Source organism: Agelaius phoeniceus, chromosome 6, assembly GCF_051311805.1.
Source record: "Agelaius phoeniceus isolate bAgePho1 chromosome 6, bAgePho1.hap1, whole genome shotgun sequence".
Lineage (NCBI taxonomy): Eukaryota > Metazoa > Chordata > Aves > Passeriformes > Icteridae > Agelaius > Agelaius phoeniceus.
Window position 1 is genome coordinate 2316492 of NC_135270.1, and position 25279 is coordinate 2341770.

Below are 25279 nucleotides of genomic sequence, written 5' to 3' on the forward strand. Positions count from 1 at the left end.
CCCTCGAGGAAGACTTCTAGTAAGGGAAATACCTGGTCCTGTTCAGAGGATTTAGGAGAAGGTTAGTTGGATATAATGTAAGTGGTGTGAGGGAGAAAAAACTAAGTTCTCCATGTTTTTGGTATAAAGAACTTTTACTTGCAGACTTTAGAACAAACAGACAGGATAAGGCACTTGGCATCTTTGGAATATCCAGAAAGAATGAGACACTTGGCAAGGTTTTGAATCTTCGATGGTTTGAATTTTTTTTCCATCAGGCTTAAAATACATTTCAAAGAGAAGAATGTAAGGGTGAGGGAGGGGGTGAGAGAGAGAGAGATCCAGCATTAATCCAAGGCTGGAGAGTGTGCTACAGGACACACACCTTGCTGCTCTTTATCAGTTTCAGACCCCTGGGGCCCTCTCCCAGGCAGGTCAATGGCAATTTCGGCTCCAAAATCTTGCATCTGGTGCATTACACATTCCTGGCAACATTTTGGGGCTTATGAAGGTCCCATGTGTTCGGCCACACCTGTTCCAGTGCTCACCTGCTGCTGACTTCTCAAATGAACAATTGCTATGCAGCCAAGTGTGAGAGCTCAAAGAGCCGGGGCAGGGCTGGGAGGAGGAGGTGAGCTAACTGTCCCACCCATGCAGAGCTCACCCTTTTCCTCTGCTGCTTTCCCACCTTGTTGTCTTGAGCCACTCAGATTTTCCTCTGGTCTCTTCCAAATACACACTTGTGAATTTAGATTCATATAAGAGCTATCAAATGTGGCTATGACTGAAATACTTTTGAAAGAGCACAGGTGGGCTAGTATCTTAAGAATTTCAGTGTTTTCTCACATTTTCTGCATTAGGGAAACTTCCCTTTCAGACCATTCAGGAAGTGCTCTTGCAGTTCGCACTCCCACTACCAGATACTTTAACTGGTGGGACTGAAGCCTCTTTGTAGTGGGCAATGCCAATGAGCCTTGTGGGTGTCTTGGCTGACCCCCTTCATACCCCCACTCTCACACAGACCAGTATAGTAGAGGAAATGTGTTGTACTTGAATATCTGTGTAGAGGCTTTGCCCCTACAAAGAGGTCCTGGTTGTCCTTGATGGGCTGCAGCTGTGACCAATGAAGATAACTGGGATAAAAGGGGGTGGGTTGGCTGGTCAGGGAGAGCCTTGGAGGAGCCCTGAACTGGGAGAGAACAACAGGCAGCAGAAGGAGTCAGTGAAGATCTGCAGCCATGAGAATACACCAAGGAGGTATGGACTTTAGAAGTCTGATGATATCATTGTGGGACTCTAGAGAAATAATAGAACAACAACAGACCAGGTCTCTTTACCTGTTCAATACTAGATTTTCCATAATATAGCATCAAACTGTTCTATTATGCAACTCAGTTATGCCAGAGAAACACAGAAACAGCTCGAGCTGGGTGCCTCTGACCAGGGACCCCAAACAGAGGAACCCCTTGGGTTTTAAACCTTTGCAGTCCACCCATGCACAAATTCCACTTTCCACTGAGACCTTCACTGTTCATCCACCTAGGTGGCACCACTGGTTTTCATGTCCTTTGCTATCCAAATGTAGGATAGTACATGGTTCCTGTTGTGCCTCTCCATGTGTTCCTCAACACAGGTATAGCTGATAAAATACTCTCATGGGAGGTAAAGGCCAGCAAAATCATTATGTCCAGGGGCCTTTCACGTGGGAGCAATTCAGTAGAAATATTCAATGTTAGCTGTACACCAAATATCAAAACTGGGTGTCTCTTTTCTTGGGAAGGGAAACAACTGATCTGCTGCAGCTGCCCATCAAAGGTAAAGGCCATCAGGTTGTTTCTGTCCTGAAAATGTTGTGTTGGAGCAATCCTTGGACATATTAATTACTGTATATATTATACAAATTTTGATGGTGTGCTCTTGAAAGTGTTTGAAAGTTCTTTTCCATAGGAGGGAAAGTATCCAGCTCTGGTGTTTCTGGCTCTCTTCTGGCTGTCAATGGAAGGTAAAGGTCTACTATACACTTTCTAACCTGGCAATGTTTTTGTGGAAGCAAGCCCTGGATTGTGTTCAGGAGTGAACTCAGCTATAAATTTTGTTTGTTGAATCTAGGTATTGAAACCAAGCATCTTTCTGTCCTGACATGCTGTGTTTGAGTAGTGATGTTTTCAACTTTGGATCTGTACTTTGGGTTGCTTAGTTAGCCACTGTCCATTTACTTTTTTGCAAATAAACATCATTGTCTAGCGTAACTGTTAAACAGCGACAGAGGCAGGGTAAAAGCCAAGAGCTTTTTCTCCTGGCACCTTTGTTTGGGAGCAGTAAGTGGAGAGGTGCAGTTTTGGATTCTGCTTCCTTGGTTTTCAAGACTGAAAGAACGAGATCCTGCATATATCTGGGAAGGAAAGAGAATAGTCTTATTGTTGGCAGCGCAGTTTATGGGTTGAAAAAGAAGGGCTCAATCCAGCACTTGCTCTTTCTTCTGGACCATGGTCTGTGAGACTAGCTGCTGAATTTTTTTGTTTTTAATCTTGTAACTAGTCTTTGCAAGACTGAAAATGTACGGTTTTATGCAGGACTGAGGAAGAAAACACACAGAACTGTGTGGTGCAGTTTATAAGCTGTAAGAAGAAAGTGAAAAACTCTGGCTTTTCCTTCTATGACATTTAGTATGGTAACAATTTACTAACCTGTTTCGTTTTGAAGTTGAACTCTGCAACAGTACATGCAGTCCAATAGGAAACTGCACAGCTCCGTGGGGTGGCTTAAAATTCAGAGGATGCATGTTAAAAGAGGAGCCAGCAAAATTTTTCTGGTCTCTTTTTGTGACCAAGATTTTTGCCAGACGTTTTTGATTTTGTAGCTGGACTCTGCAAAAGTGAAAAAATCTAAAGGTAGATAGAGCTGGAAACAAAAGCCACAGCTCCAGTATGTGTGTAGTACAGTTTACAGGAAAGCTGCCAGAGCCATTTGTTTTATGTGTTAGAAAGAATGTGGTAGTACACATGGTAGGATAGGAAAGCTCAAAACCCTTGGCAGCGTGCTGTTGTTGATATTCTTTGATGTATGTTAAACCCAAAAACTGTTTTGTCCCTGTCCCTGTTTGTGGCCAGATTAAAATTATAGGGCTGGGCTCAGAGAGAGAGAAAAAATATAAGCGTGCATGCAGGTGAAAGTAAAAAACATAGCAACAATGTGTGTTGTGCAGTTTAGGACTGTAGGGGAAGATTGATGCCCAGCACTCTTTTTTGTTCTAGGACTTTTTTAATGGTGGCAGCAGTTACTGAACTGAGAAGGAATTTGCATAAACTCTTCACTGTCCATTTGAAATGCTTAATTTGCACAATATTCAAGGGGCAATATGAATTCCTCTCCAATTGTATGTAATATCAACTAATTTCACTTTTGAAGGCGCTAGCTACAAAATTTAAAATATCACACAGAAGCCTTGTACACAAAATGGGCAAGAGGAGAAAGCTGTTGCAGGCTTCACCTTTCCCTCACTCCCCTTGAACTGCACCACACACATTGGTGTTATGTGCTTTTCTTCTCAGCAGCCCATTCTATCTTGTAGAAATGATAGTTCAGATTTAAACCATCCAGCAGTGCTCCCAAAAACAAGATCCTGGAACAAAATGACATTTGTATGTAGGCATCTCCTTTCTTTCCCAGTCCCTAATGTGCTCACATAACACGGCCTTATTCACTTTCCTCTCAGGTTTATACACCTCCACATTTCTTCTCCCTCACCAATGCAGGATCTGAAAAGGAGCTGTCCCACTGACTGATCCCACACTGAGGGTACCAGGAGAAAGGACTTGTTGGCTTTTACCTTCCCCTGCCACTGTCCTGGAGTGACAGCCCACCAGGGGGAGCTTGTCATCTCCTGCAGGAGGTGTCATTGTTTAATATTGTTCAATTTTTGTGCTGCTGAATGCTTTGCCTGTTAAACAAACAAGTTTTTTCCACTTTTCTCCAAGGAAATCTCTTCTCGAACCAGTTGGGCGAGGGGCCACTTGGATTTGCTTTCTAGAGGGACCCCGATTCGGAGGTTTCCTGCAGAATGTGCCCTAAACCAGGACAGCTGCCTTTCAATAGCTCCGCTAGATGGCAGGGTGCACTTGCCAAAGAAGTGAATGTATCGCGGTATTTTCAGACCACAAAACGCGCAGATCCAACGTGGAAAGTCTCGTCACAGCTCTCAAACAAAATGTTCCAGGACAGAAGGATTTCACTGACACGACTCTTATTTTCAAGCACCTATTCCAATATGAAGTGGCACACACCTTTCCCTTGCAGCACGGTAAGTGCACCCCCCTCACGGTGGTGTGCAATTTGCTCCTCAGCCATCTGCAGCAGCATACACTTTCATATGCCCACAAGGGCTTTTCCACTGGAATGAAAGCGTGCAGCCACAGCGGCTCATGTACAGATTGTAAAGATTACATCTTTACCTGCCCTGGGAGGTAAAGATCAGCAAGACTTTTTTGTCCTACCATTTTTGTGGTAGGACTGTGCTCAGACATGCTCATTCTTGATTGCAATATCTAAGTGTTGGTGTGTGGCTTCAATGGGAAGAAAAGCATGAAGTCTCAGTGTTTCACATGTAGGTTGTAGCCTTCTAGCAGGCAGTAAGTGCCAGCAAGCCACTTCTGTCCTGCCACTTTTGTGTGAGAACAGCCTTCAGACACGTTCATTACTGGAAGTGGTATCCCTGTTTTGGTGCTGGCCTGTTGAGAGTGTAAAAACATGCCTTTGCAGGGAAAAGGAAGGATGTTGCTGCAGTGGTTTAGGTGCATGTTTATAGCATGTTGAGATAGGTAAATGCTGAAGAATCACTTCTGTCCTGCCCTCTCTTGTGTAGGAGCAATACTTCCCAGTCTTTGTCATCATATCATTGCTAGCCTGTTGAAAGAGCTTTTCCTTGGGCAGGAAAGCATGTACCCACTGTGTTTCAGGTGAGTTAATAAACTGTCCATGGGAGGTAAATGGCATCAATCACTTTTCTTCTGTTCTCTGTTGTGTGGAATCCTTGGATGTATTTATTATTGGAGGTTGTATCCTCATTTTGTGGCTTGCCTGCAGAAGTCTTGGAAAGGCCTTTTTCCTGGAAAGGAAAGCATGGAGTCAGTGTCTAAATTGTAGGCAATAAGCTGCCCATGGGAAGTAAATGCCAACAAGTTCCTTTTGTCCTTCTCTCTCTTGTGTGAGAGCAATCCTTGAATATATTGTTGTAAGCCAAAACCTAATTTTTGGCAGGCCTTTGGTAAATTCAGGAAGTTTTCTTCCATGGGAAGGAAAGCATGCAATGCCAGTGTTTCAGGTGGAGGTTATAGGCTGCCCAGGGAGCTGATACCAGGAGGACTTTCTGTCCTACCACCTTTCATGTGGGGTCTGTTTATTTGTGAGATCTTTATTGCTGGCAGTATCTAACTGTTGGTGGTGAGCTCTTGCCAGAGAACATCAGTTCCACTCTTTGGGAAGGAGAGCACTTCTCTTCAGTGTGTTTCTGGTGCAAGGTACAGTCTGCCAATCAGAGAAAGGCAAAACAGGGCAAGGTAAGGCTAGGCAAGGCAATGAGTCATAGAAGAAAGCAAGGCAAGGCAAAGACAGGAAAAAAGAGGTAGGAAAGTCAAGGTGAAGTGTGACTGACTATGGCAAAGCAAGAAGATGGAGTGGTGGGAAGGGCAAGGGAAGGACAGGGAGGTGTAAGTAAGGAAATGCAAGGTTCAGATGGGAAAGGCAAGGCAAAGGAAGGGCAGACAAAGCTGAGCAAGGCCAGGGACAAAAGCTGTAAGCAAGCCAAGGCAGGAGATGGGCATGCAAGGCAATGAAGTGCAAGGGAGTGGTAAGAGGCCAAGGCAATTCTAGGGCTGGCTTTGTCAGGAAAGGAAAGGTAACAAAAGCTGACAGGCAAAACACCAGAAAATTATGTCAAGGGAAGAAAAGGGGTGTTCCTCTGGGAGGGTGACATGGCTGACAGGCAGGCTGAGGTGCCTGCAAATCAACACATGCAGCATGGGCAACAAACAGGAGGAGCTGGAAGCCACTGTGCTGCAGGAAAGTTATCACCTTGCATTGCTGGAACTTGGCAGGATGAATCCCATCACTGAAGTGTCACTACTGATAGCTACAGCCTGTTCAGCAGATAAGGGCAGGAGGGAGAGTGGAGGGATTGCCCTCTACATCAAGAAGTGGATTCCATGTGAGGAGCTGTCTTTGAAGAACAGCCATGAGCAAGGCAAGCCTTGTAGATAAGAATCAGTGCCCAAGGCAGCAAAGGAACCTTGTGGCTGGTATCTACTACAGGCTGCCTGATGAAGGGGATCCTATTGACAAAGGCTTCTTTCTAAAGCTACATTGTGCTCACAGGCCTTTGTCCTGCTGGAGGGCTTCAGCCACTGTGCAGTGGAGATCCTTTCTTGACAGGTGACTGAAACAGAGTTTCAGTGGCCTTTTCAGTTAAGGTGTGTCATATGCAAAGAAATGTTGCCTTTGGCATCACTAGAAATTAATGCCAGCTGTAGATATGAGAAGATCACAAGTCTCTTGCTCACTGATTATTTTGAAAGACAGCAGACTGTCTTCAGCAAGATTTAGGATCAGATGCAAAAAGCCACATCTCTTTTCTGATTAATTTTGTGGCCACAATTTTATTTCTTTTGACTCTTAACATGGATAGTCTTAAACCCTATTTTGCCATCATTTGGTCAGCTCATGAGGTTTTTTTCTTTTTAGAATTGTATTTTCTCAAGAATGAGAAATTGCAACTATCTACCTTTGAGTAGAGGAGCATAACGAAGTGTCAGGGTGAAAGATTATTCATACCAGCAAGGAAAAGGCAGGTGTTGAAGGAGAGGTAAAATCTTAAATGCTAAAACCGAATTCAGAGGACCACTAAGCAAATAAAAGCTTTGTCTATTTGCTTTTAAACTGATACAAAGCAAGAAGAAGTAAATTATTGTAACTACTTTAAATCTAGTAAAAAATGTGCTGAGATGTGCATTAGGACAAAGGTGGACGTTTACAAGTTACAAATGCTTAAAACACTTCTTGCTAGGGATTGCATAGCATTGCATCAGGCAGTTTACTAGTCCAACTGTTCTTGAAAGATTTGCATCTCAAAAAGATGTGGCATATGAATTCTTAAATTTGACCTATAATGCCATACACACAGACAAGCAAAACATTCTCTCTTTCCTCCCTCTCTTTCTGCTTTCCTGTCATGGAGTATGTGACTGAGGAGAAACTGAAATAACCCATGAGTGACAGAGCTTGCTGCAATCAATCCTCCCTGATGGAGTGATCAAAGGCCAACTGTCATGGACAAAACAGGGCTTTACTCTTTGAAGTATATTTTATTCTGTTGAGATCAGCACAAATATAGGGGATGAAACTGACTTCCCATGGCTGCCATCCAAGCTAGGAAACTGTAACTCAGTACTACCTGCAAACTCTTTTGCTTGAATCCCCAAAGTAATGATCCTCTCTATCTCCATCCCTGAAACTCCAATTCTGTCAGCTTTTCAGTGCTCAGAAATGGACTAGTTAAGATAGCAGTGAGGAAAAAAAGAACAAAATAAACATATTTTATTGTGTAAGTAAGTAGACTTGAGATGGAAATACTAAAAGGTAAGTATACATGGAGCCCCACGCACACAGTTCTCTTTTTACAGTTGCACTTAAGGATTGTACTTCAAATATGGTTACACAGCTACCTTCCCCCCACACACTGACTGCCCCTTAATATTAGAAACTAATCAGCTACAAAATTACATGAAATAAAACAATCTGAGAAATATTCTTGAGAATGTCTGTTGTTTACAAAGAAGGTAATTTATAGTATACAATTACTAGGTAGATAAAGTAGAACAAGAATAAGGTAGATAAGGTAGAACAAGAATTCAAAAACTGGAGTGCATTACAAAGCATTTCTTCAAACATCCATTTTGGATTATTGCTGTAAGGTACTAACTGGTCTGTTCTAGACTAATTTACAGACATTCATAAAATAGTGAAAAATCCATGCTTTAGAAACCTGGGACATTTCATGCCTTTGTGCTAACAGAACATGAGGATGGAAGTGACTGGCAGTTTTCAATGTAGATTAGTAGCATTTAGAGTTTTTTTTCTGGTTTACTGACTGATTCTTCATATTTTTTCTCCTTCTTTTCAGGTGATTTTTTATCTTCAGGTGTAGTCCATGGAGGGCTGTGAAACTTCTGCAGAGGTAAAAACATGATGTATAGAAAACATATATATGTAAGCAGAAATAAAAGAAAGTAAAATTCCATGGCAATGGAATTGTCCCTAGAAAAGAGTCCTGATCTCTCTTAAAGAAAGCAGGATTAACAACCTGCACAGTGCAAAACCATACAAGTCTGATGCTGCATATGGCTTCATATCACTGCATATTTTATATACATATATATATACCAATTATATATATATACCAATTATATATGTATTTAATATTTAATTATTTTGGAAATCTCTCCTACTCCTGCTTTCAGGGCTATAGACATCACACTATCACATCAAGTAATTCGAATACTAATTTATTTGACTACCAGCTGTTAAAATATTTAATAGTTTGCAAATTGTTACCAGCCAGGAAACATTTTGAACAGATGAACTGCAATAGATGCAGTCAAAGTCTGGACTAAGTAGTCTTCTCTTTTGAGACAGAACTTGGTGAAGAATGTGTAAGTACACTTCAAGGAACTGCATTTCACAAGACCTTTTAGTAAAAGCCAACAATTGCTCAGAAAGGGAATACCTGAAAGCTTGTCCCTGTTTCTGCTGCCTTCAAACGAGATGTTGAATCATTGCGATTCCCCAAACATGTCTTGGTAACCTGTCAACAGAAATGGCAGAGATAACTACTTCAGATTTTCTCCAAAAACATTCAGTTTTCAAAAAAAAAAAAAAAAAAATCATCACCGGGTCTTCTCTTAAGGCTAGTTGAGGAAATGGAACAAAGTTTTCATAGCTGAGCTTATCCCAGCTTCCCATATCCCTGTAATAGTCTTCAACAATACAGTCTTGTGACAGCCAGTTTAACAATTTGAAACTTGATACTTATCCAGCTTTTTTACTTCATGTTTAAATCTCATCACCAATAGTGAGGTTTACTTCTACAAGTGGTCCTAGGGAACAGAAAATTAATTACAAGTGTCTTTTATGGGTGATGAAATAGTAAAAAACAGTAGAAAATCAGCATTACAGTTAGAACTTGTCTGTTACTATTCTCCTGTCTAAACTCTTGATCTCTAAGGTATAATAATCCCTGAATAGGAATATAAAGTCACTGAATGAGGAAATTAGATGAGTCTCAAGGTGAAAAATCTTGGTGCTTTAATTGCTGTCATTTTATTCAAGGAATAATGTTATATTCTTTGCCAATATGCTTTTTAATATCTGGGAAAACAGAGTTGCACAGCATAAATAAAATTAATTACAAGGTAGATTTTTAAACCAAGGAGATCTCCAGATATGAAACCAGAGATTTACACTGAAAATTCTACTGAATTTAAACCAAAGTCCCTTCAGGAGTAGGATTAAGGATGTCATAAGAAAAGGAGTTGAAACATGAAATACAGTCAAATATTCATAATACTTGGTCATTACTCTAAAAGGAGTTCACATTAGAATGTCTCTACTTTTTTGCTATTAAAAGTGATACATTTAAATGGAGTGGAAATGACAGGGTTTTTATGACATTTTAAGTCATCAAGACTCTTTCCAATGTAACAGTGGGGGGTTTAGTAATGTTTAAGGTACTGAAGTCAGCCTCTGAGAGGATGCAGATGGATTTGATGTGGGGAACTCTTTTTCATAATTTCCCACTCTAGCCAGCAGCAAATAAGAGTTGGATTCATATAGAGAATAATCAAGGCAGTATTGGTTAAAATAAAATCTATTGATAAAGCACCTACTCCTTTTATGACAAAAAAAATCAAACAAAACATGGTTTATGTCTCAGATAAAGACTAAAAAGTCAGATGACAGAGTAGCAATTTTTAGTAGACTTTTAATACTTTAAGACTTTTCAAGTGTGGTCCTGTCAAAAATTCCATTTAAATTATTTACTCTTAATCTAGATTTAAAAAAAAAATATTTCAAGCTGAATCATCTTCAGAAAAAATGAGGATTTAGGTGACTTCTAGGTGTGCAACTTGAGGACAAAAGATACTATAGGTGAAGCAATCAATAGTATTGCAAAATGTGTAATGAAGAGGATAGAAATACTGCTAATTAAATATGATAATTTACATATCCAGAATTTTCTCTGACTGTACATACTAGAACATGAAATCAGGTAACCTATTTCACCAACATAATTTATAGGAGATAGGAAGCAAAAACTATTAATTGTATTAATAAAGCTAAAGGTCAACTTCTTAAGACATATACAAAGGAAGAAAACAAAATCAGGTCTGCTTTAGAAGAAATAACAGCAAATGATAAAACAATGCTTTTTGGGTGAGTAATCTTGCATACTCTTTTCATAGACCAGGTAAAAAAGGCTATCTTGATAGGAAAAGAGCAATAAAAACTTCTGTCTGTAGCATTTCATATTTGCTCACTCAGAGATCTTTTCTTTTTAGTAGCACACCGTATGTTGGAGAAAGACAGTAGGGACTTTTTCTTAGGAATGCCTTCATGATGTTAAAGCATGACCTATTCATTATTGACTCCCTGTCACTGTGAATCATTGTGTATCATTACCAAACTAATTACAGACTGAAGAACAACAGTTCAGTAGCCAGGACTGTAACCAGTTCCTAGGAGTGAGGTGTTAGACACCAGACAGACACACAGGACTGGGTTTAACAGAACCCAAACTGAATCCCATCCACATATGACCTCAGGCACATAAATAAACACACACACACACCCCCCCATGTGTGTATTCATGTGCTTTTATGTGTATATATAAATGGATATATAAACACATAAGTACACAAATACACACAACACATGTATCTCTGTGTCCCTCAGCTGAAGATCAGTGCAGGAGTTTAAACCCAATGAACCAGAATAGCTTTCAAAACGTTAGGTGACAGACAAAGAAAGCAAAACATTAAATGTTTGTTATTGTGGTTAGTTCCCTCTAGGCCAGGTAGTGGATTGGTTTGTATGTTTGGCTGTGTGACTGTCTGTCAGATTCCTTCCCATGAGAGGTACACTCATGACAAAAGGACAGAATGAGAGCTTGACATGGTAGAAACTAACAAAAAGCAAAAATAATTTGCTGTGCTGCTTTCACCAGCTTAGCATGCAGCCCAATCAACAAAGTATCTGTGTGTGAAATTCTGGTTATAAAATCTGCATCTTGATTGGTAATGTATAGAAAATTTGAGAAGCTATGGTGTTTAATTGTCCTAGTAAACCACACTGCAAAGCTGGAGAGCTTCATAGCTGGATGTATAAATGACAAAGGTGGACAATTAAAGGGTGCATTTTTATTTTAAAAATTTTCAACATGCCAGTCAGAACTCAGCATGTCCATTGGCTATCAAATCATGCAACTTTATCTGTGAACAGCTGAACCATGTAACTTGAAATATTTTCTACTGCATCAACTCAGCAGATCAGAACTGGCTTTATGGTCGAAAAAAATCATAACAATTTAATGTCAAATAATCCATTCCCAAGTGGACAGGAAATCAAGTTTAAATAAGTGGTATTATAACAGTTTTTGCAGTTAGAAAATAATTCTGCTGCTCCTAAAGAGCATCACACAGATTTAATTGACCAGACATTGGAGTTTCAGTGATCCTTTGCCCTGCTACTCCTTTTGGCTCCATGGGGCACAAAAGGCAGATACAGAAGTTGTTTGTAGAGTGTGATGGGGAGAAAGTACTGAGTTAATTCTGAAGAAAATCAACCAGATCCAGGAGAAAAGGATGGTTAGGTCAGCTGACAAACTAGTTATCCTAGTTGCCATTAACCAGGTTAGGCTTGCTGTACTCAAGAAATGTTTTATCAGATTTGCTCATGACTTTGTTACAGATCTCTACTGGAAGCTGCTCTAATTACTGTTTGGAGGATGCAGAACAAGAAGTATGTGAAATGTGCAGGTACTTTTTCAGAAGACACCTCTGCAGTCTTTCATATCCTCTTTCTGGTTTAGATCACAGTGTGCTGAGGGGATGATTAAACTCAGATGATGTAACTTATGACCTTCCTAGTCTTCATTTACAGAATCAAATTTACTTTAAGGATTTTATTAGTTTGAAATTTTGTTATAAAAATGGCTTTTTTTTCCTCTTGTTACGCCCTTTGGAAAACAATTGGAGAGAGCAATGTGATCAAAGCTCTGAAACTGAAACTGATTGAAGGAAATAAAGCAAAATGCTGTACTTGCTTAGAAATGTGTACAATTTTGGCTCCAATACTGAATGTCCTTTGTCACTGAATGAATAATGAACATATAGTGTTTGTTTACTGCAGGAAATTAAGGCAGTAAATAAAAGCACTATCACTTCTATTCATCAGTGAAGATTCTATAAGGACAAAGCAAAAAATCTAACATGACAACAGAGAACAAAGAATAATTTGATAAATTCTTTGATGTTTTAGCAATACCAAATAGGTGGTTTAAAGTGATATGTTACATGCATAAGAATTATTGGACATGAGAAAGGAATGAAGTAAATTATGGTGTAAAAGCCAACATTTTGGGAAGACAGAAAAAGGAAGGGATACAGGGGAAAAAGCTCTGCAGAACTCTGGTTCTGCACAGAGACTTTCAGGAGTCAGACATAGGAAAACATCTCTGGATAAGGCTAAGAAAAAGTAGTATTTGACAAGATGATTCTAATAAAGTACAAATAAACTAAAGAATGCAAACTTTTCCAACAATATTGAAATTAATTTTTTTTTTGGTTTTTGATGAATTTCAGATTCTGTATCACAGGATATTCTACCTACTTCTGGCTATTACTGGTCCTATGTCAAATTTCATATCCCATTTGTCAATACAGTTTCATTTTTATTTGTTATAATGTAAACTACACTAATTACTGTGAACAGCCATAAACCCCATAAATGTAAAATTGCAGAAAGATCACAAATTTAAGCTAGAGATGTTTAGCCATACAGACTTAAAAACACCAGTTGGAACCAGCAAATAACCATTTTGCTTTATTTTTTGCCTCAGTACCTGTAAGATTGCATGTTCTTCTCCAGTTAGTCTTCACTACCTTAATTCTTCCACAATATAAATCACATTTTATTTATCAGAGACACAACAAAAGGATCTTTGTAAAGTTCTGAGAAAGGATTGCTGAAATGTTAGGTTTCTAAGCAACAGAGTTTTAAGTACATCTTCACTAATTTTTCTTAAAAATGCTGCATTACATCCTTAACCATCCAACCTTAATCTTCTTTCATTTGAAGTTAAGCTGCTGTAAAAACTTCAGACAAAATTACACACAGACAAGTAATGAAAAAACCACAATTAAAACTCTTCCTAAGTGTTGAATTTTCTCCAAGTGCACAGGTCCAAACTGCAGCTTTGTATTACTGAAGTAAGATGATCCTTTGGGAAAATAAAAAATAAACTCCTTCCAGCTCTTTCAAACTGAAAGGTGGTATCTTTATCAATATATCAATATATGAAGGCTAACTGTGGAAAGAGACATTTTCAGTTCAGTTCTCAAAGATAATAGTTTCCATTCTTCCTTGTGCCTTTCTCTCTATGTTAATGGGAGATGGTGATGATGAAGTAGAAGTTTGCTAGACCAATGTCATCACCTGCACTATTTTTATGTCCATTTTAGCCTGTGTTAAGATGGACAGTGTGTCCATCTGCTGACTGACTAAACAGTTCAAAATACTACTTGCTAAAAGTACAAAAAGCAACCGCCAGCTTATCTAAATAACAAAAATCTTGATTTTATGGAAAAGTGAATCTTTTAGGTGTCTTTCATCACAGTACTTGATACAGAAATGAAATACTCTTTTGATTTTTGAACTATATTAACAGTTATTTTCTTTTTCTCTCTCTTTTATTGTATTCATTTCAGTAAAAAAGAGCTGTTTAAACTTCTGACACAAGTATTTACCCTAAATTATTTCAGTCTCTTCTAAAAATGTTCTACATTTCATCAAGCCTCACACAACTATTCCAAGGAATAACTAACCTCTAGTCATAATCTAAATAGAGTTCACTCCAAATTCATAATTTTACATGTTTTTCTTCCCCTCCTTCAAATTTTATTAACAACTGAAGTTTCCTTTACCTTTAGATATTAAGAAATGTGCAACAGTAAAGTAAGCACTCTTATGGACATGCAATTTCTCCTTGTTCTGTGGAGGATGTGGCAGAAGGGAGGTAACTTATAACTGAACAAACTTATAACACCTTTGTAATAAATGGATACTGTATAATTTAAAAAAATATATTGTATACTGAATTATGTAAGATTTTTTTTCCAGAATTTTCTTTATACTGTCATGATCACTAACAGCAAGTTACTCAGTTAACTCCACAGGGTTTTATCTCAAGATATAACAATATATTCAATATATGTTGAGTATTTTTTTAATATATATATATATATATTTCACCTGCAAATTAGTCAGAGTATCACTGTACTTTCTGAACTATTGAGCAGAAAATCCTCAACAGTCAGAGCAGACTGTCACAACAAAATTTGTCTTGCTCATTTTTTTCTGTTTTTTTTTCCTGTTCTATTTTTATCTTTGTAATTACAGCCACAATCCATGCATTTGAGATTTCTGAGAAGAGCTCATGCCATGCTGTTTGACTGAGTGTATTGTCTCAGTAAAAGCAGCAGATTTGGCTTTCTGTCAGAGCCATCATAGGAAAAACACAGCTTACAGCTTTCCTAGACTGGCAGTGAATGATATCACATCCTTTCAATTATTATGCTGTCATGTCTTGCATCCTCCCAAAGGCTTTGCTTTGTTAAACAAAGCATCTGTGAAGGATGTGCCTGACTATTAGAAATAAATAAATTAGTAATAAATATAATGATATGTAAACAAGGGTTTGCATCTCACTATAATGCAGGCAACGCTTCAGCCAGGAACAAACAGATTTTTGAAATGTTAAACATCAAATGACACCACTTTCCACCACTGCTCTTCCTGCAGCAGCTCTACCAATTCCATTAAGCAGTTTTGAACAGAAACCTTGATAATATACATGCACAGATTGACAGCAAGGAGCATTTGCTCCTCAGCACTTTAATACAGAACATAGTGGCTTTGTAAATTAATATGTCTACCATCCTGAATAGGAAAAGTCCCACTGACAGTCACCTAAAGCATTCATGTTTTCATACAAGCTAGATTAGGCCTTATTTTTCAGGTGAGCTAATCTTACATCTTGAGAATCACACTCCTGGGTGCTTTGATTTTCTTCCTTTTTCGAGGCCACGTGAAAATTCTCTTTCTCTGCTGAGACATTTTGCCAGACCTGAAAAATAAAAATATAAAATAATAATTTAAAAATTAATGTAATTGTGATAAAATTTTAAATAAGCTACATCTGAAAATTCAGGATAACGATGAAAAACCAAGAGGTCATATACTGCAAACTGTTAAGTACTTTATATACTGCATTTTCAGCAAATTTTATACAGGAAAGTTAAAACTTCAGACACAGTTTTGAAACCCCTCTCATGTCACTTATACTGCATTGAATTACTAAATAATATAAATGATGATCAGAAATTATGAACAGGACAAACCAAACTAAGCAGGTCACTATTTACAATTTAACTTGAACCATGGCAAATAGTTCAATTCATAGTTGAAATAAAATAGTTCAAATAGTCTCTGGTCAACAGCTCTCCAATGAGGATTTGTTAGTTTTATAGAGCAACTGACTATAGGAGGAAGTAATGTGGAGATAAACAAATTTAAAAGATCAATATAAATAATTATTTTGTTAAATAATAATAAATGTCATTTAGCATCTGTATTGAGTGACCTGTCTGCTTGGACTGAAAGAAATTACAGTTCTTCAAACGTAAATTTCTTCCCATTGAGTAAAATAAATGTATGTTCAATAAATGATAAAACCTATGTTCACTTGATTTCTTGTCTACCTGACATATATAGGGGGGCCTATTTACTAGACCTTACATAATAATATTATATTATTATAATAAAAATGACACCAACATTCCACAGTGAAATTGCTTGGATAAAGATTATGAACTCCTTCCCAATTTACTTAAAGCTTTCTAAACTGTACTCAAATCTTTTCAGTACAGGATTTCAAATGCAAATATTTTTTTCAAGGAACATGAAATCTTCTATTTTGTTTTTCTCTTTGAAATAATTTAGAAGCATCTTCATGGTGAGACCTTACAAGCTTGACTAAAACCCAAGCTTTGCATTTCAGATCCTTGAAATAATTGTTTAAAATGTATTGAAGGTATGTGCTCACAGAAGAAACTCAACTCTGTTGATGACTGCTTTGCTTGCAGCAAAACTTGCAAAATACTTGAAAAGAAGCAAACCAAATGTCTAGCTTTTCTCTACTGCATTGTCAATATTATTCAATAGTAGGTGGGAGAGACATACTTTAGTTTTATTTAATGCACATCTACAGAGATATAATTTTATAGGACAATTCCTTTTAAAGGACTGCAAATCCTATAATGAACAAGATCTTTCAACTTCTACATACTGTTTCTAAAGCAAGCATCTTTGTCATTATAGTTATTTCCTTTTTTTTCCAATTTGCACTGTATTCAACGATCTTTAATGTGGAAAATAGCTGCTTACTTTTATGTCAACACTCAGCACTGAGCATGGGTCTAAGTTTTGTGAATATTCTAGAACAACCCCACTCTGATTAGAAGTGGAAACTGTTAGGGCATATTCAACATGGATACCAAAAGATCACATTTCATTTTCTTTACATTTCACAGACGTTTGTATTGGTTATAAAGGAGTTTCTCCAAGATGAACATCCACAATGATCTCAAATAGCTGAACATCCATCAAAGTGAAAGAACTTTTCTTTCAAATAGTTCATTTGGGATGATAGATGACATATCTAGATGTCAATTTCCTGAATAATTCTTTTCATCTACGAGTGCAGAATTTCCCCTCATAAATGCAGCTGCCTCATAGCAGTATATTATGTTAGACATTATATACATTATAAATCTACATTTTTTTTCTTTCTAAGTCTTCTGGGGTCCTTTATCTCTTGAAAAAAAAACCTATTCTAAAAGAAAAAAAATAATTTAAAGTTTTGTTTGTCAAGAGCTAGGGAAGATACTGAAGTTTTCAAACACTATTTGTAGTATTTCCTACTTAATAAGTCTCCTTGGGGGAAAAACCTAGTTCATAACCACCTCAAAGCAGAGGATCTCATAGATCTCAGTGAACATCCTTTCTCTATGAAAGCCAGCCCCCACAGAAAGGATGAAGTGTCCCTGAACTGCAGCGAGCTGGAGGATGTCAGTCTCTGCCAGAGACCAGAGCAGAGCATCCCTAATGGGGCAGTCCAGCAACACATGCAGCAAACTCACAGATGTGCTCAAAGATAAGAAAGTACCACAGAAACACAACATAAAAATAGTAACAGGTCACCTGCCACTAGTAACATACAGAATGTGTGTGCACTGACCGTATGGAGTGGAAATCTATTAACTATTCGCAGTATTTAAGTTTACACCCAAGTGCCTCCAGGAGAGCAAGGGTCTGGTAAAGGAGAAAAGGCTCACAAGAGAGGAATACAATTCTAAAAACGCCTAGCTACACATACAAAGAAGTTCCATGTGTTTGTTATTGTGCATGGAATTCTGCTGGTTCTTTCTAATACAGCTTATTTTGAGAGCATCGCATATTTGAGATAATTTCAGTTTTCTAATAGAGCCTTAAACCCACACGTTCAGTTGCCTCACTTCCTTGGAACAACTGCAGCTTCTTATTTGTATTTTCATGCAGCTGAGGGTGTGAAAGCCCTTGTGAAAATGTATACAACCATTTTTTTCTGGATCAATAAGAGTATCTTTGTGATGATTTATTGCACCTCAGTTTTCAACAGAGTCAGAATGATGTATTTACTTCTATTCAACTGCCAAAACAAAAGAGGGAATATCTAAATTACATGCTTAGACAAAAATTAAAAAAAAAGGAAACAAATCAAAGTTCTGGTAAGATTATGCAAGAGAAAGAAATAAAATTAATTAACTGAAAACAGAATTTAGAAATATGTTTTCCTTGTACTAACCTTGTGGAAGTCATAAATAATTTACATTAAACTGTGGACAAAACATCAACATCTTCTTGTTGTATAGCATATGTTGGTACGAAATATATGAGACAATGAAAACCTGAAATTATTGGAGTCAGTTGTTTAGGTTGGCTGTTCAGGAAAATTCTCACTAAATAGAACCCCACATGCCACACAGTTTTGTAGCCTAGTGAGATTGAACATTTACAGCCCAAATGATATTATAATCAACAATGGCCAGCAGAAAAGAATCCAGGTTGTTCGAAGTAATGCTTAGTGCACACATACCTGAAAGTGTGCCTCCCTACTACTTAAAAACAAACTAAGCAAAGAAAATAAATAATTTAAAGTGTGTGATTGATACAGTGTGCTGGTAAGAGAACTCACCTGTGAAAGTCTGGAATTTATTAATGGCCTACCATGGAGGATATTCAGGTGCATGCTGTGTACAGGGCAATTCCACTGCTACACACTTTTGAGCAGTTACCAGAAATATTCTTAATTCAAAAAGATATCTTTATTTATCTGCAGATAACAGACCTGAGATCTGCAGCTACGCACATGTGGAAGTACTCTACTACAAGACAAAAATTACTGAAATTTGCAAACAGATGCTATTCCAACATTACTTGAACTTGCACAACACCACCACAAAATCCTGCCATTCATCTTTACGGGTCACTGAACATTAAAATTTTCCAAATGATACCATTTACAAGAGCACCTGTGCTCTGTAACTTCCAAATTTCTCATCTATTACCTGTAGTAATTAGGCTATTGTTTGCCTGCTCTATTTTTGTAGAGGATGCAATTGCAAAGTGAATTTAAAGCACACTTGGCTTATCATTCTGCCAAAACCCAAACAGGCTTTCCTTTGCTACAAATAGCCCAAATTGTTCATCATGTAACAAATTCAATCAAACTATGTTAATATAAATACCAGATTAAAATTTGTACATATGTGAGAATCTGTAAAATGAGTCCATGGAAATGGAAATTACATCTTGTCAGTAAAAGGCAATACAAGATTTCAGTCCTACAACACTTTATTCCAGAAGAGCAACCAGTGAAATTGATGAAATATTTGCTTTCTGTGATCATCCTTAACCAGGTAGGTGTTCCCACAGCTGTCTACAGCTTCTGTCTCACTTTAATCATTTGGCTGATAATTAAAGAGGAGAAAAGTATCTCTTGAAAAGCATTTACATTTTGAATGTATAGCAAGATACAAAAGCTTGTGCCTTAAAAAACAACAACTAAATTACACTTCAAATAATCCGTTTCCAAAATTAAATGAAGTCCTCTAAGATCTCTACTACTCTGTAGGTGGATTCTACTACATTACACATCAGGAGTCTTCTGACTTTAATAGGTAAAAGAAATTCTCTGTTGCTGCTCAATTCCTGTTATTTGAAGTCAGCTGGGCTAATGATAAAAATATTTGCCAAAAGCCAGTGCTTCTTCTAACGATGTAGCAATGTGTGATGTGAATGCACATTATGGATTTGGAGGAGAGCTTACTGCTGTGGGAAAGCTGTTAATGACACATTTGGGGTTTGGTTCTGAAAGTCCTCAGCACAACCACAGCAGTTTCAGTGGAAGCTGAGCAGGCTCGCTGCCTTTACAAAAAGGGAAGGCCTTCCTGTAAGACTTTCCTTGCCTCTATTGATTTAATCCCTAAATGCAGAATTTTTCTGTGACACTTCTGATCTGACATTTCCCTGAGATTAATTTTCCACCCTGGCACATGATTTAAAGAAAATGTTTGTGTAGTATTACAGGATTGGAGTCCTGAGTTCAGATCAGAGTTGGGTCACTTGCTTATCATAAAGTTATGCCATAAAGAATATGCCATTTTTATAACTCATCTGAGAGTGTGTTGCTAAGGCCCATGGACATCATTTGCATAGATACTCAAGAGAACAGGGTCCTAAAACCTTTATTTATATTGTCTAGGCATGCATATGCTGTTGGATATATTTAAGAGCACAGACACACCATTCTTAAATTGCTTTCAAGGCACTTTACTGCAGCAAATTTGCTTGAGCATTTAATGCCTAGATAAAAGGAAAAGCAGAATAACCTCTAAATGGCAAGGAAAGAATTACATTTATTACTGAAGGTTCTATGTAGCTCACCCAGAAATATGATTGGATTTCCCACATAACCTTCTTGAATGATTGTTCTTTCAAAGGACTTTATAATAAACTTTTGTCATGCTTATCATTAATCCTTCTATTTAAATGATGAAGTTTTAATTTGTTGTTTTCCTTAGTCAAATAAAAAACTGGGGCAACTTGAGAAATAACTGGCTTTGCATGTAGTGAAAGCTGTATCTACTTTTGATCCCCTGTAGTTATTTTATGGTTCAGTTCTGTGGAATATTACCTTTGCTACAGATCTGATAAAAAAGCACTTAGATATCAATATTTTTATAATATTTCTTTAAAGGCAGGATAGCTCTACTATGGTTTTCTTCCTGACAGTAACAAAAGTGTCCTTTAAGTCTCATTTGGGAATATAAACTTCAGATTTCCGGGTCTTCTATTACTGTGTAATATTGTGTAATACTATTATATTACACTTTTTTTTTTTTTTATTCAGGAGATCTTTTTAAGTATAAAAAATTATTTGAAAATATTTTTCCCCAATATACCTTGAATACTGTAGTCCTGAATATGCAACAAGACTGCAGAGCCCCCTGCAGCTACTCCCAGTACCTCCAGAACACTCCCACTGTTCTGGATATTATACTTTTTTCCCACTTTTGCTGGCACCCACAAACACCAACCCACATCCATAAGCAATCTAGCAGTCAGAACAGCTGAAGAATTACAAAGATAGATATAGAGCACTGTGTGACTGACCTGTGCAAATCAGAGCCTTGGGGTAGCTGAAAATTCATCACCTAGATAGTGCTACTATCTACTAAATTTCATCACTGACCTGTGCAAATCAGAGCCTTGGGGTAGCTGGAATTTCATCACCTAGACAGTGCTACTCCCCAAAATAAACAAAATGAAGCCAAACCTCACCCCCCCCAGCCAAGCTTCCACAACCCCAGATAAGAAGGACAAGATGGCAGAAAGCATGCAAGGGAAAGGGCGTCCATAGCAATATTAAAAAGGGAAGAAAATGAAAGAGGCATTGGAGACAAATGATAAGTTAAAGGAAATATGGTATGTTTTGATGAGGTGCCTGCATGTCACTAACAACAGCAGATATTCAGGCAATGTTGTCTTCTTGTCTCCTGGTCTCTAGTTCTTGCTTGACACATAAATCAAAACTTATTTGGAGCAATGGCAAAGCATGGATCTGATAAGAATCAGCATGCTTGAAAGGGCTCCCCTACTGTGTTCTGCAGTAAACAGTGCCCCTGATTTAATAAATGAAGAAACAGAAGTACAGCATGGCAAAATGCAGGATCAACTGATTAGTGCAAATAATAGGAATAGAGCTTTGTTTCATTCAGTTGCCCATGTTGCATTTTACAGGCCTTACCCTACTCAGGGCAAAAAGTGAAACAGCAGTCCATTGAAATTAAGTGTCTTATGGCAAAATATAGAAATAATTTCATCTCCAAACAAACAAGTCTTCTTTCAGGCCCTGAACATGAAAAATGAATGAATAAAGTTTTGGCTTCCTGAGACTTCACACGTCTAAAATAAATTAAAAAATGGGAATAAAGAAAAATCAAGATGGCAAGTAAACTGTGGTTTACATTCTGCATAGGAACAGAAAATCTTCAGAAATACACTGTGATAAAATTTAAAAAATGAATAAATATCCAACTTCAAACACAGGCTGCACACCATTTGTACAATACAAACTGCATAGCAGCAGGGTAAACCTGGACAACCTGCACTTTCATTTGTATCATATTTGCATCATAAGCTATGATATCTATCCCATTAGTATTTTACATTTCTCTAGACCTCCTAGCATTTGGGAAAAAAAAAAAGTTGAGAAAAAACAAATAAACCAAGCACCAAAACTTCTTCAATAAATACATTTTAATGATGTATCTGGACACAGGCTGGGGTAGCTATGTCTGCTTGACAGAGATTTAGACTTGCTTGCTGTAGCTGAAGATGTAAGATTAGCATGGTGATATAGTACACTAAATATCCTGCAAATATCTAGGCACAGTATTATTGTCTGCAGCTGAAGGGTCACCTTGGCCACGTTACATTGCTCTTGGTATTTATGTAACACTTTTACTGCCTTTCAACAGAATTTTATGCAAGTCAATACCTTTTTAAAAAGCTAGGCGATGTGCTTCTGCTATTTTTGGCTCTAAATTCACACAGAAACAATTTTATGCAACTCTACAGAGGCTAGTTTAATCTTAAATCATGCAGTTGTGACGATTTTTCACTTTTTCCTTCCACTTGATCTGCAGTGGGAGTTAGACTTTAAACTTTTCTGCCTACCCTTGTGATTTTCTAGGGGAAGTTCTGCCATAGCATGACAGAAATGTACAGGAAGATAAAGCATGGAACCACAAAAATCACACTTTTTTCCTCCCAAATGTCTCATGATTCAGAGATACAACCATTGCTATTGTGACAGTCCAAACTATGGTGTTACCTTCACAACTAGAAGTGGTGAGGAAGGCAGCTGGTTCCCTCAGATAGATCTGTTTGTCAGTCTGTCTATCTATCTATCTATCTATCTATCTATCTATCTATCTATCTATCTATCTATATCTATCTATCTATCTATCTATCTATCTATCTATCTATCTATCTATCTCTATATATCTATCTCTATATACATATATACAATATGTATATTTGAAAACATTTTTTTGCTTTTCTCTGTTGGATTCAATGAGCAGCTAACCCAGGGAAGAGGCATCTCTAATCTAACATTCATTGATTAAAACAGTTTCTCAATATTGGTGTTAGTGAAATGACTGAATATCTTTCCTCTTATTAATTTTTCTTCCTAGAACAGCTGTGTCCAAAAATTCATGACAGGTTTGTTGTTGGTAGAGGAACAGATTTGCTTCATGCTGTGTGGGAGTCATTGCTGTTTGCTGTACAAGCACAGAGAAACTGCTATAAAAGCAGAGCAAAACAGATTGTGAAATTTCAGTGCTAATTCAAAGCCAGACCATTTCATCAGAAAGACAATAATACAGAAATCAGTACAGATAAATAAAGATAGAGAAACATGAAAACACACAGGTAACCATTGGTACTTTTCATTCTAATTGCACTTAACTGGTCATAGATGCAGGTAACAATAAACAACAATAAAAAACCACCTTTCATTTAGATCAGGAATAAAGACCTTGAAATTAAAAAATGCAGAATAAGCATCCTATTTGAAGCTAGAATAATTTTAGTTTCACCTAGCGACTGAAATTTCAGTTACAGACATTTCTTCATGGCAAAACTTATGCCAAGGAGTTGAAGAAGAAATTTTGTATTTTCAAGAAGAAACAGAATGTATTTGTTTAAACACATATAGACTTCACATCAGGAGCTAAAATATAGGAGAGGTGACACATAAAAAGTTCTAAGACTTAAATGAACACAGCATGAACTAAGTATAGCTTCACTGTAAAAGGGAGTAAAGAAACTGAAGGTATTAGGCAAAAATCTTTGAAGTACTCCACAGATGTTTAGGGATGGGTGTAGAAGTTTTAGATCCTATTATAAAACCTTGAGATCTATATTTGTATTCCCATGAATACAATTTTTTTAAAATCCATTCTACAAAATACATGTAATGGCATAGTACTTCTAGGACCCTTTGCATTAAGTGATTAGTGAAATAGTAAGCAAGTAGTTGTCATTATAAAATCTTAAATGAATGAGGAAAATGAAATAAAAACGTGGGACTATAATCAGGAGACCTTAAGTTTTAATATCTCTACCTTACAAACCTTTCAATTGTTCTTGATTCTGTGTTTAATTATTCCTCTGGTAAATATGAAAAATGAAAGGCAGTCTAAACTCAGATTTCATTAAGATAGTGACAGTTTTCATGATAAAGAGCTGGCAGGGTTTACAAGGGAAAGAGGCAGCTGTTGGACATAGTGTTTACCAATGTGTTTATTTCAACACTGCTCCTTTAATCACATTTTTCCTAGTAACTCTGGCCTAAGTTTATTGGCTTGACACTTGATGTGTCCTTTTTCTTCAATGTTTTTGGCTGTTGCCTGGATTACATGCCAGTGTGTAATCTGCCAGGGCTGCACTGAATTCAGGGGTGATATATTGGCTTGACAGGGAAAGACATTTCCATGCAGGCTGTTAAAAATAAAAGCTGCATCATTCCATGCGTTTGGAAAGAGCTTGACTCACCTATTTGAATAATAGATAGTAATGGGGTGGACAGCAAAGTCAGGTGGCACTAGGAGTAGTCAGCAATGATGATACAGTATCAGATGCTGAATTATTCCCTAAGGAAATTAACTGTCCTGTAAAATTTTATCTGCTCATCTCTTTAATATCTAGAAACCAAAATATGGTTAAGGTTAATAGAGAATAAGGGATGGTTAGGATTCTGTCTAGCTGACTGGATTTCAGAGTTACCTAGTCATTTTTTCCATTTGGTTATTTTTCCATAATGAATGTCCACGTACTAACAGGCAAAATCTGGACTTCTGTTACACTGGATATCAGCATGCAAAATAGAAAAGGTCTGAGTTTCATGTTTATAGCTCCTTTTTTGCTGAATTTCTGCTACTGAGGTCACAGATGAAAGATTATCTAGGAGTTTTTATACAAGAGGTAAAATGGTAGAATAAAACTTTCAAGGTGTATACATCAAGAGTTGTATAGATAATCTTTGTGGCAAATATTATGCCAGGTGAGACAAGATGTCCACAGGGGTTTCTTCTGTCCTTAATGTGTATAATGACATTAAAAATTCACAGCATAAAGCAACTATCAGTGGTTCCAAAATATGGCATCAGACAGTCTGGATAGAAAGCAAACCTTTTTTGTTAGTGGCTTAGTTGCTTATTCTGTCTAATGCCAGAATGAAGTATGGATCATTTCACTTCAGATTTATTCTAATAATCATTTGCTTAGCAGTAACTCTAGATGTCTT

The 25279-nt window shown here is 37.3% G+C and overlaps 1 protein-coding gene across 2 annotated transcripts in view; it reads right to left on the bottom strand.

Moving 5' to 3' along the window:
• Window positions 1–7536: 7536 nt before the first annotated feature.
• The window catches only part of LUZP2 (leucine zipper protein 2), a 128196-nt gene continuing 110453 nt past the window's right edge, over window positions 7537–25279 (bottom strand). For both annotated transcript variants that reach the window (XM_054635730.2, XM_054635729.2), the window contains 3 exons: window positions 15338–15430; window positions 8756–8833; window positions 7537–8198 (listed from right to left, as the gene is read on the bottom strand). In XM_054635730.2, the coding sequence (XP_054491705.2) occupies window positions 8094–8198; window positions 8756–8833; window positions 15338–15430 (276 nt within the window). In that variant the 3' untranslated portion in view covers window positions 7537–8093. The remainder of the gene's footprint in view (window positions 8199–8755; window positions 8834–15337; window positions 15431–25279) is intronic.